At 36.6% G+C, this 13350-nt stretch overlaps 1 protein-coding gene across 4 annotated transcripts in view; it reads left to right on the top strand.

Annotated features, from left to right (window-relative positions):
• The window catches only part of GPCPD1 (glycerophosphocholine phosphodiesterase 1), a 63932-nt gene that overhangs the window by 11990 nt on the left and 38592 nt on the right, over positions 1 to 13350 (top strand). For 2 of the 4 annotated variants that reach the window (XR_014795238.1, XM_084886804.1), the window contains exons 4-6: positions 1005 to 1089; positions 8345 to 8420; positions 10361 to 10402. Coding sequence is in view for 2 of the 4 variants with exons in the window: in XM_084886804.1 (XP_084742930.1) it covers positions 1005 to 1089; positions 8345 to 8420; positions 10361 to 10402 (203 nt within the window). In the remaining 2 variants the exon portion in view is untranslated. The remainder of the gene's footprint in view (positions 1 to 1004; positions 1090 to 8344; positions 8421 to 10360; positions 10403 to 13350) is intronic. The other 2 variants (XM_084886806.1, XM_084886805.1) reach the window with 2 other exon arrangements.

Raw genomic sequence — 13350 nt, forward strand, 5'->3', positions numbered from 1 at the left:
CTTAGGAACTACAATTGAGTCAGAGTGAGGATAATGCCTATAGCGTGTCTTGGAAGAGCCAGGTGGGGAGCAGGGCTAGCCATCTGGTGTCATGGAAGAACATTTGGAGCTGTCGTTTATTCACTGAACTGTTCAGGTGGAATTAATGTTTGGGTAATGGTCTATGACAGTGGCTCTCAAACTTAAGTGTTTGTCCGAGTTACCAGATAAATTATAGATTGTTGGGCCCTCCTCCCAGAGTTTCTAATTTAATAGGTCTAGGTGTGGCCTGAGAATTTGCATTTATAACAAGCTCCTAGGTGATACTGACCATTCTTGGAACCACACTTTGGATTATGCTGGTCTGTGGTTTGAAGCTAAAAACCACTTCTAATTACGAATTGTAGTGAATTTTAGAGTAGCATAGTTCAGAGAAGGACATTAGGTTGAAACAAGTAAGATACAGATACTGATTGCTTGGCTAGGAGGATAGCCAGAGGCTGGGCAGGACAGTTAGAACAAGGGACAATTGGGAACATGAGTTGCTGGCTTTGGCCCCAAAGCCTCATAGTAGCCATGTAACATCTCTAGCTAGGAAAGCCTGACTCTGGTTTTTACCTCTGCACTACATGCTTTTTCTGTTTAGAATACTTCTCCTGGCTCTTTGTATGGCTGGTTTCTTCCCATCATTTAGGTCTCAACTAACACAGTTCTTCCTCATTAAAATCTCCCATCCAAAAGCTTCCTCCAACACTTCTGTCACATCAGAAAGTTCAAATAGCCCTTACAGTGATGTTGTTTGGTGTTTACACACACAAGAAAGCAGTCTTCTTGAAGATGGGGGGCTCTTTCATCAGTGGTTTTCAGTGGTTGGTATAGATTAGGCCTGGAGTAAATTTTGTGCAGGAAAAAATAAGAGCTCTGGGTCACAGACCTTATTTGAGGGGTTTTATGAATTATGAAATCTTTATGCATTTTAGCTTGGTATTGATGCTGCTGTTTTAATTTTTCCCCCCTCCTCACAGCATGTTTTGGAAAGCAACCATTGTACTCAGTAGAGGAGAATCAATTCAGTATCGCTACTTCAAAGGGTGCTTTTTAGAACCAAAGGTATGTTTTCTTCACCTAGTTTCCAGTTTCTTCTTTCAAAAGCAACTAATATAAGTTTGGAAACATTAAAAATAAAAAATTTTGTATTGACCAAATAAAGAAAATAGAACTCTAAATTAACCTGTTAACCGGGGAGTTCCCTTTTTAATTACACAACCTATAATGGGCGCGTACTCTTTCACTAGGACGTGTCAATACGTCACACCCGGAGGACGTAATTTCATATTATTATTTTTTATTTATACTTAATTAAAATAAATGATATATATATATATTTTTTCATTTATTTATGTATAAAGCACAAAGGAAAATACAAAATTACAAAATAATAGAGAAGAATACCAACAAAAAAATGGAAACATCGAATTAAAAAATTATAAATTTTACAAACAGTTATAAAGATTACAAAAAATATATACCGTCCCTCTCAGGGCGCAACATATATTTCCAGGACGTATTCATACGTCCTACCCATTCCCGATATTGTTTACGTTTGACGTATTTATAGGTCCCGCTCGGATAACAGGTTAATAACATTTTAGTACAAAAAGCAAAGAAGTAGCCACTTCAGAGATAGCCGATGCCTGTAATGGAATTTTAAAAAGACTAATAGTAAGTATGTTGCAGTATTGTTATCATGACATAAGTTTTAATGATAAATAAATATTCTTGATAGGTAGGTATGCATTTTCTGTAACTTTTGTAAACTAATTAATCACCAGTTACAAGTTTTTTCTTGTTTTGTTTTTTAATTGTGAAATAGTATAAGTACATTTAGAGTACAAATAGCCAGCTTTTAGTGAATAATTATTTTAAAAAATTATTTCATACCAGCTGTCTCTTAGTTGGCTGTATTGTTTAACTTTTTTAAAAAGTGAAGTAATTTCTCTTAGATTTTTTTCAATAATGGTGTTGACAGACCAGGATCTTTCCTGAATGCCTTTGGAGTATGTTGAATCTAAATCTCCTTGCTCAAAATGATTTATTATTTTGGGAGTGTTTTTGTATTTAGAAAAAAAAGTGGATTCTTTTCCTCTTTTTAAAAGATACTTATTTGCTGAAAGAATTCTTTTCCTTCAGAGTTTTACCTTTGAGCACACTTGGGCTGCATGTGAACAAGGGCTTAGGCAGGAGCCTAGGACACAAAACATAGATTAAGAACTTTTAAGAAAATTTCTTCCCCTTTAAGGTCATGGAATACTTGTTACATATGAAAAATGCAAGCAGCCACTGTTACCTTATTCTCTTAGCCACCATAATATAAAAAAAGAAAACTGACAAACCCACTTCAGCTGTCTTTTGCACCTATTACGTTTATTCTGAGAATATATTTTAAATATTCAGTAATTTAACTTAAATTACATTATGTTTAATCATTTTGTTGGCTTATCTTGACAATAGCCTCACTTTATGACTTAAGAACATTTTTTAGTATAGGGATTATGCATCATGGCATAGTTCTTTAGTACATATTGAACAGTTACGCATATACATAGATCCCCAGCACTCATTGAAAGCTTATTTGTGGATCCTGGTATGTGAAATTTGTAACATGTGAAATCAACTACATTTTACTTAAAGGGGCATTTGGACAGGAAAAATCAAAATGAATATTTTGGTAATAGTTTTCTAAAGTAAGACTATTGTCAACACAGGTTAAATTAAGCCAATCTACAGTATTTCTCCTTTTCATTGAAAATGTAACCAAAAGCAGCAAATCAGTCCAAAATGCCTTTGAAAAAATTGGCAAGAAATCTGCTTACAGTAAGAAACAAGTTTTTCCCCTTGTAATACTTGCAAAAGTTTACAGTATGTGTTGGTGAGTGTGTTTCTTTAAGTAGGTGCTCTGTATCGAGTACACATGTACCGTGTGATGCAGGGGCTGCCATGGTAAGTATGTTTTTCATGGAATAGAGTAAATACCTACATAAAATCCACATGCAAACTTAAAAGGACACTTTTTTTGTAAGTTGGTGGCGCTTTTTAAATGAAACTTACTTTTTAATCAAAGTAATTATGAAACTCTCAATTGTGCATTATCAAATGATAAAACTAATGTACAAGGAATCTTAAAATCATGCAATGATGTAAATTATTGGAATATATATATTATAAATATAAAGAATAAAAGGGAAGCAAATTAATTATGAAAGCATTAAAAAGCTGAAATGGGTAATAGGATTAATTTTACTGGTCAAAGTTTTAGAAGGTAGTCTAAAGCAATTGTAGAGCCCAAGTTAAAATCTTGTGATCTTATCACTTGACCTTTAGACTTTAGCTCTCATCTTTTAAATGTAGGGTTTGAACTATAAATTTCTTAGGTCCCTTTCATTGCTACTATTTTATTATAAATAATGTAAAATTTCACCATCCATATTTTCTTTTTCTTTTTTTAAAAATATATTTTACTGATTTTTTACAAAGAGGAAGGGAGAGAGAGAGAGAGAGCTAGAAACGTCGATGAGAGAGAAACATCGACCAGCTGCTTCTTGCACACCCCCCACCGGGGATGTGCCCCTAACCAACGTACATGCCCCTGACCGGAATCGAACCCGGGACCTTTCAGTCCGCAGACCTACTCTCTACCACTGAGCCAAACCAGTTTCGGCATCCATATTTTCTTATGTTTTGCTCCTTCTGGCATATTCCTTTTAGTTTAGAAGTTGAGTCTTGCAGTCCTTTTTCTCTTAATTTTTCACAGCTACATGTTCTCTTATACTTTGTAGAATTAGAATAAAGTATTAATATGTTTAATTTTAAGATAATTTTATAGATGATAAATCAAAATATTAAGTTATATAAACATAGAAAACAAGGTAGATATTCCTGGATTGGGAACATTGGTGTGAGCCTGCATAGCCCATTAATTTCACATCCTCACCAAAGTAATTTTTGAGTTAACATGCAATTTAAACATTTTTAAATCCATATCTACCCCTTCTAACTGTGGCTAGAATTAGCATAGTTAATTCTGTAGTTACATACAGAAACATTAGCCAATTTTTAATTATATTGTCTTTGAACTATTTCCTTCATCTCAGAGTATGTAGCCCTTTATTGCAGTAACATACTGTTTCTAATTTTAAAAAAATATATTTTATTGATTTTTTTACAGAGAGGAAGGGAGAAGGATAGAGAGAAACATTGATAAGAGAGAAACATTAATCAGTCGCCTCCTGCACACCTCTAACTGGGGATGTGCCCACGAGCAAGATACATGCCCTTGACCAGAATGTAACCCAGGACCCCTCAATCCACATTCCGACTCTATTCACTGAGCCAAACCAGTTAAGGCTATTTCTAATTTTATAGGTGTTAACATTCACTTGTAATTAGATTAATTATAAACTTTATTTTATTCTTAATTTCTCTTGAATTTCATTTAGAATAGCCCAGGGTTATTTTGGTTTCTTTTTACAATGGTTTCTTTTTTTTTTTATCATTAAATTATTTTTATTGATTTTAAAAATATATATATTTTATTATTTTATTGATTCCCCTCCCCTGAGAGGAAGGGAGAGGGATAGAGAGCTAGAAACATCTATGAGAGAGAAACACCGATCAGCTGCTCCTACACACTTCCTATTGGGGATGTGCCCACAACCAAGGTATATGCCCTTGACCCTTCAGTCCGTAGGCTGATGCTCTATCCACTGAGCCAAACCGGTCAGGGCTTTATTGATTTAAAAAAAAAAATTTATTATTTTTTTTTAATCGATTTCAGAGAGGAAGGGAGAGGGAGAGAGAAACATCAATAATGAAAGAGAATTATTGATCAGTTGCCTCCTGCCCGCCCCCTCCTGGGGATCAAGCTCACAACCTGAGCATGTGCCCTTGACTGGAATCAAATATGGGATTCTTGAGTCCGAAGGTTGATAACTCTATCCACTGAGTCAAACTGATCAGGGTGGTCTGGCCTCAGTCAGCATAGATAAAAATCCTTTGAGATCCTTTTACACGCACATTTTCCCCAAAATACTGCAAGAAAACAATTAGCAAAATTTTAAAAGTGCATATTTACATTTTTCATGATAGTTAGAAGCAGTGCTATTACATGAGTATTTGATAATTTGTTTGATTATTTGTTAAAACAAAAATTTCAGTCTACATGTTTGATATTCTTTTAAATATCTCTCAGTGCTTGATGTAGCTGAGTGATGTCAATAATTGTTTGAGAAGCAATCAATAAGTGTGTGTATGTGGAAACATAGTTTTGGGGTGTCTTTTGTTATTTTTGTTGTTGTTAGTATGCATGCTTGAAAACATTCCAGCAATCATCTGATTTAATATATGCTAAATTGTGAAATAACTCTACCAGTACTGCTAATGGAATACTGTCCTGGACTGATACTGTTCTTTTTTTCTCCAAAGATACACCTTCCATTTAACTCCAAAATGTTTAAAATTGTGGCAGCCTTTTACAGAATGGAGCTGTTCTTTTATTTATTATATTTTTATTGATTTCTGAGAGGAAGATTTCTTTTTTCCCCTAAGATCTTAAAGATAGTTTTTTATGGAATAGAGCCTTAAAAAGGATTGCATGTTTTGGAGTCACTATTGAGATTTTTAATATATCAGTGCTCAGGTTTTTAATAAATTTAAAACAACTTCAGTAAGCTAAAATTTAAGATGACCTTCTAAAGTTTAATAAAGTAGTTATAACAATTTTGGAAATTCACGGTGTTTTAAAACTTGGTTCTTTTTTTTTTTTTCTTTCAATGTTACAACACTTTGTGTACTAAACAACACGGATTTGTAGTGTGAATGCTAGTAGACACAATTGTAAGTCGTCTGTTGAATTGGCCCTTCGGACTACTCCTCAAATACTCCATTTTGTTCCAGCCCAAATTGATTTATGCTGTAACTAAAACATGAGGGTGGAGTTAATTAAAACTACTACTAAAATATATACCCTATCAAATACTTAATCAACACAGCTATTCTTATGTGCATGGTAAAGTTTCCCTGACAAATCAATTAAAACAAAAAAGAATATTTTTCCCTCTATCCACTTCCTTTTATTTTTATTTTTTTATGGATTTCAGAGAGGAAGGGAGAGGGAGAGAGAAAATCATTGATCACCTGCATCCTGCATGTCCCACACTGTAGTTCAAACCTGCGACCCAGGCATGTGCCTTTGACCTGGGACTTTTCAGTCCTTAGGCTGATGCTCTCCACTGAGCCAAACAAGGAGGTCTCTACCTCTACCCACTTTTTAATCCTTGTTGAGATTTAATATATTCATGGCACCCTTTAAGTTTGATTAGTAACTTCTATAAGATTGTAAACCCATACCCTCTTTTAGTGAAGAGGAATTTTTTTCTTTTTCTTTTGGTTAGAGTATGTGGGGGACATGGGAGGAGTAGGTTTTTTCTGGCTATTTATTAAACATTATTCCTATTTTTAATGTATGCAATTTGCATCTCTTGAAGATTAGAAAGTTTGATGTTTAAAAAAACTGGAAAAATGTAACAGGAAAAAGTTATAGTAAAAAAATTCTAGGAAATGTAGGATTAAATGCATCTCCTTTAAGTTTTAAGGAAGTTAAATTCATATTTTAAAATTAGAAGTTTCACATTTACCTTTTTATAAACATCTACACAGTCTACCAATTCATAAGTAAACCTTATAACAGGTATTTGTCTAGAGAAAATGAGTATTTTCCATATCATCCCAGAATAAGTGATTTGAATGAGTATCTAGTGCTACTTTAGTTTTCAAATTCCAAAAGTTTGCAAGTTTAAAAAAGATTTTTATACTTTATTTAAAAATATATTTTTATTTTATTATTTAAAAATATTTTTATTGATTTCAGAAAGGAAAGAAGAGGGAGAGATAGAAACATCAATGATGAGAGATGATCATTGATTAGCTGCTTCCTGCATACCCCCTACTGGGGATTGAACCTGCAACCTGGGCATGTGCCCTTGATCAGAATAAAATCTGGCAGTCTTTAGTCTGACTATCCACTGAGCCAAACTGGCTAGGGCAAAAATACATTTTTATTGATTTTGGAGAGGGAGAGCGAAACATCAAAAATAAGAGAATCATTGATTGGCTGCCTCCTGCTTGCCACCTTCTGGGGATCAAGTTTGCAACCTGGGCATGTGCCCTGACAGGGAATCTAAGAAGTGACCTCCTTGTTCATAGGTTGAGGCTCAGCCACTGAGCCACACCAGCCAGTCTCTCTGGTTATTTTAAGTGGCAGATTATCTCTTAAGTGGTGTGATAATGGGTGACTTTTTCTTTTTGCATCCCTGTATTTTACTACATTTTTTAGAAAACAAAGGTTATAGTCAAAATTTGCTTTTAAAATACGTGTTAAACTTTGACACATAAGTTTAATTAGTCATTTTAAAAGTAATAAGGGTAACTAGGAAGCATTTAAAACGTTAGTCTCTTGTATGTCGGAAATCTTTATCGGTACGTTCATTCTTATTTTAAAATTTGTGTAGATGTTATTGACATAAAGTTTTGTTTTCTTAGTAAAAGAACTTGATAATAGGGAACAATATTAGGAGTTATCACACTGTATGAATTTAGAAACCCAAAGGCATAAAAAGTAAAACTGGATGTTAGTTTCACTTTTATCAAATTTGTTCTTCAAATTTACTGGTGTGTATCTCCTTTCTTTTAGGGTTTCCTGTGCTCTTTAAAAACATTGGTTACTGTGATAGAGATCTGATGTTCTTCCTGTTATCTACTTACTATTCTTAAATGTATATAGTAAAGAACTGTATTACGCCCTCACATTTCTTGAGTAACTTGTGATAGTTGATCTTGAAGTACTTGTTTCTACTATTCCTGTGGTCAGAGTTTAGGCTTTATCCAAACACCTCAAGAGTTACTTAAGATGAGATACTTTATCCAGTAACACCCTGTTGATGGGCTGATATACCAAACATAAAATATATTTATGGTTAACTTTAACAGAATATCAGTTAAAAATTAAAATTTCTTTGAAAAAAATCGAGTATTGTAAGCAGATTTAAGAATGGGTTTAATTAAGGCAGTTTTTTTGTACCAGTTCATTCCATTTTTCTTTGTTTACTCTCTCATCCCCATTTTCTTCCAGCACTCATCATGATTTGTGACCTAGTACATTCCTGATTAGGGGCATATAATATTGATAATTAACAAAATGGATCTTTTGGTTTCATATGTAGTATTAATTTAGGCCGCAACATCTAATGGAGTCATGGGTAGAATATAAGATATAAGAAATTATTGCAGACATTTAACTTTTAAATTGCAGACTATCGGTGGTCCATGTCAAGTCATAGTTCACAAGTGGGAGACTCATCTACAACCACGATCAATAACCCCTTTAGGTATGGGCATTAACTGCATCTGTTTGAGGCATATGCATAAGTTACTAATATGCTGCACAATGGCTTAGTGGGATTTAATAAATTTTTATTCTAAAGTTTAAGGTCAATTTTCACTTAGCATATCGTGAATCTTTCAAAACTAAATAGTTCTTAATTGCCTTTCTCTATAAACTACTAGAAATGCTTAATTATTTTTATTTTGAAGGGTTAGATTAATTTATTGTTGACTTTTTATTTGGAGTAGCAACAAGTTTACAAAGTAACATTCTTCTTTGCTGAGCATCCATGGCTTTATTGATTACTTGCTCAGATAATTTAGATAATTTTCTTTTAGAGAGAAAGAAGGGAAGAGAGAGAGAAATTTTTTATTGTTCTGCTTATTTATGCATTCATTGGTTGATTCTTGTACCTGCCCTGACAAGGGAACAAACCTGAAACCTTGGGATATCAAGATGATTCTCTAACCAACTGAGCTGCTCAGCCAGGGCAAAAACAAAGATTCTTACATTTTTAACTTTAGTGAGAATAGAGCAAGTTATTCTATTTATTCTGTGTTGTTTTTTTCTTAATAGTAAATACTTAAATAAATTTGTATGAATAAATTCAAATTTCTTTATTGTAGCAGACATATTTTCCTCTTGATTTATTTAAGTACGTTGCTGGCTATGTTAAAATTGATATTCAGATCAATTTGTAAAAAACATTATTCCGTTTTCTTATTATACCTAAAAAGGCATTTTTCTTCATACAAGTATTTTTTAAATTTTCTTTTCCATACTAAGATTAAAACTTGAAGTTCATTTCACATACATTAAATTACCGATTCATTTATAAATTGACTCATTGCTGAGAAATGCATCTTTCAGTGTTTAAGGAAAATTAGAATGTAAAGATAATAAATGGCTTTCTAGTTACCAGCTTAGAAAGTAATGAGAGATTTGCTTTACCCTATAGTAGACACATTTTGTTTAAACAGCTATCTCATTCCATCCTCTATTGGATTTTCTTTTTATATGTTTTAATACATTTTTATATTGTATTTAGGATTTTTCTGATAGTATATCTCAAAATTATAATAGTTCTATACTGAGGTTGGAAATTATTAGGTACCTAGTAGTTTAAAATAATTTGCATTTTAAAGCATCTTGCAGTTAAATATATTGTATTATTTGGAGAAGTAGGATATTATGTTTCTGATCTTTTAAAAAGAAATTTATATCTTTGAAAAATAGATGCTCTAAACTTAAGAGCTCCATGAAATCTGTCAGAGAATCTTCCTTGGGAACTATCACACTAATTTTGACAAATATTTCAGACCTATGTGTAAAGAAAACAGGAAAGGAAAGGGCAGGGAATTAGTATGTTATTCTGAGGGTGGAGTTTAGTAGCTTATCTCACTTAGCTGAAGTTTCTGTTAGAAGGGCATGTGCTAGAACTTACTCTTTTGATAGTTCCTCACAGCTCTAAGTATACAGGTAAGTTTATGCTGTTTGTCAAGCTTTTAGCTGGAGAGAGAATAGTGGAGATTTGAGGAGAATTACATTTTAGATAAGTTCAGAAAATGCATTACGTAAGAATAAGCATTTTAATTGTGCCAAGACCTTTGGTTTGAAAAGTGAACCAGGAGATACTGTTGTCTAGCAATCTATCAGGCTCACAAATTGTGGGTGAAGTTTGTCCCCGTGCCTCTAGAGCACCATCTGAGGAGTCCTCTTTCTCTTCCTTGTAACATCGTAAATAATCAACAAGTATGTAAGAACTGATTGTTTGATAGCCTTCTTAAAAGGGAATTCTTTATTGAGGGCTACAATAAATATGCTTATTCACTTTGGGCTGCTTTAAGATTTCATATTTTTAAAAATGCTTAAGGTGGGCAATTTCTCAGTTGTCCATATACGTCGTGAATTTTAACTAGGTTCTCTATTTTCCTTTAATTCTAGAAAGTGAAATTATTATTGACGATGGACAATTTGGAATCCACAGTAAGTGAGACTGAGCTTTAAATTTTTTTTACTGATATGGTTGAGATGTAACATAACATTCATTAGAAACAGATAGAGGGAAATGTGACAGAAGTATGATATTGGAAATAGAGCTAAATCTAAGAAACAAATGCCATTCTCTTCAATAATAGTTTCCTGTACAGGTGGGGCAGAAGGTTTGTACGCGAAACACAGAGTTTATTCTTATATTATTACTAGAGGCCTGGTGCATGAAATTCATGCATTGGGAAGGGGGGTCCCTCAAGGGATGTCCGACTGCCTCTCACAATCTGGGACCACTGGCTCCTAACTGCTCACCTGCCTGCCTGCCTGCCTGATCGCTCCTAATCATCTCTGCTTGCCTGCCTGATCACCCCTAACTGCTTCCCTGATGAGTTAATCTCACCCCTAACTGCCTCTGCTTCGCCCCACACCCAGGACCCAGGATTCCCCCCTCTGGCTGGTCACAGGCACCCGGGACTCGGGCTCCCCTCCCTCTAGCTGGCTGCAGGCACCCAAAACCCAGGCCAGCTTCACCCAGGCTGGCTGCAGCCATGAGACCGTGGGCGGGTGGTTTTGCCCAGGGTGCAGCTGCAGGTGCCTGGGACCATAGGGCAGGCAGCTTGTCCCTCTCCTGGGCCACAGCCTGGTTGGTTTCCCTTCCTCTCTCCCATTGTTAAGTGTCTGAGCTGTTATGGCATAAGGGTGTGATGATCATTTGTATATTAGCTCTTTATTATATAGGATTTATTAACTAGTGTCCCAGTGCATGGATTCATGCACATTGAAGGAAATTAGGTAGGGGCAGGAAGGCAGAAGTCAGGAGCCAGAGCTGACATAGCGCGACCTGGCAGCCATGGAGCAAGTCAGGAAGCAGCTGTCGTTGCATCGGGCTCTGGAGTAAGAGGGGCTGCGCTTCCTGAGCGTCACTGTGGGCTCCCTGCTGGCTGTCTATGGCTGGTACATGGTTTTTGGCTGCATCCTCCTGTTGGCAGTCTTTCAGAAGCTCTCCACCTGGCTGAGGGCTTCCAGGCAGAGGCAGCCAGACAGGGTGGCAGTTCGTGTGGAACCCGATGATGCTGTGAGACGACAGGAGTCTTTAGCAGCCATTCGCCTGAAAATGCAGGAAGAATTAAGTGCCCAATTGGAAAGGCACAAGGAGAAACTACGACAGCTTAAGAGAAAAGGAGAAGGAAGATTGAAATGTGGGACAGCATGCAAGAGGGAAATGCTACTGAGGCCATGCCTGGAAGCCCCAGGAAGAAGACAGCCCAGAGCCTTCTACTTTATTTATTTATTTATTTATTTATTTATTTATTTATTTATTTATTTATTACAGAGAGGAAGAGAGAGAGGGATAGAGAGTTAGAAACATCGATGAGAGAGCAACATAGATCAGCTGCCTCCTGCACACCCCCTACTGGGGATGTGCCCACAACCAAGGTACATGCCTTTGATTGGAATCAAACCTGGGACCCTTCAGTCCGCAGGCCGACGCTCTGTCCACTGAGCCAAACTGGTCTCGGCAAGCCTTCTACTTTATCCAGCCTCCCCACAAACGGCAAGCAAGCCACAGAAGCCTCTACGCAGGGATGGTTATAACCCTTTGGGGAAGGAGGGAGAGCCTGTGCCTGAGACCTGGATGCAGAGGCTCATCATCTGGCAGATGAGGCTAAGAAGCCTTGAGCCTGGCGGATGAGGCTAAGAAGCCTTGTGTAGTGTCACTAGACACGAAGTAAGCCCAGCCTTTACCCTAACCCCTTCAATTGCCTTTGCACCCTGGGCAACAGCAACAGTTGTTTCCACTTCAATGAAAGCCATCTGACTACCAGTTGGTAAATAGCACTGGGACCTAGAGGAACGGCCCTCGCACATGGTTTTTGCTGCTAGGACAGTCTCTGACATGATGTCCTTGTAAATTGTGAAACCACCACCAAGGATCACAGTTGACAGGGTTTTCTGTAGATCTGTCTGAACTTTAAAAACAGTTTGAATAATCTTAAAAGAGCATTTTTAGCGTCTGTGTTAAATTCAAATTGTCTTCTTTCTCTGAACTTGTTTTTGTGTCTTAAGAATTTACAACAAAACCACCTCTTTGTTCAACCTCAAAAAAATTTAGAAGTATTTTAATATCGCTGTTCACATCTTGCTAATGAAAAGAAAATAGGGTTCTACCTAGTCTCCTGTCTATCTACTCTAGGACTGCTGTAAAGATCAAATGAGATAAGGCATGGAAAACTGCATAAAAACATTTGGTTAACTGTAAAATGTTTGCACCTGGCTATAAAACAAGTTGGGTTCCTAGGCTGAAGAAACTCTAAGGAGGCTGGTCGCTAGGGAGAGGAAGCAGGGCATTGATACGTGATATCATTTACCTGAAGCACACAGCAACCGTTTCTGGGCTGGGTTGTGGGTTGCATTTTGTGCCACGGGGTCTTAGGCAGCATTAACTGTAATTTGGTGGGGTGTCACTGCAGGGTGGTTGTGGGGCCTGTGTCACACATGGGGGAAACCAAGTGCTGATTTTTTTATGTCAGCTCCGTGGTACTATTTACTTTTAAATGGCCAGTGCGCATCATTGCAGCTCCTGCATTGAGCACCTGCCCTCTGGTAGTCAGTGCACTCCATAGTTACCAGTTATATGGACACTTAGCCTTTTATATATATACTAAAGGCCTAGAACACGAAAATTCGTGCCTGCCCCCTCTATCAGTCTGGGGACCCTCAGGGGATGTCTTCTGTGGGAGGCGACCAGACTATCAAGAGGAGGCACTGTCCCCATCAGCTGCTGTTGCCATGGCTGCCTGCCCTGAGCCCTTACAGCCACCACCATGGCTGCCTGGTTTCTGCCCTCATAGCCACTGTAGCTTTGTCTGGAAGGCATCCACTCTAATTAACATATGACCCTTTTATTAGTATAGACAGACTAGAGGCCTGGTGCATGGGAT

The sequence above is a fragment of the Pipistrellus hanaki genome (assembly GCF_964339955.1).
Source record: "Pipistrellus hanaki genome assembly, chromosome: 6".
Classification (NCBI taxonomy): Eukaryota; Metazoa; Chordata; class Mammalia; order Chiroptera; family Vespertilionidae; genus Pipistrellus; species Pipistrellus hanaki.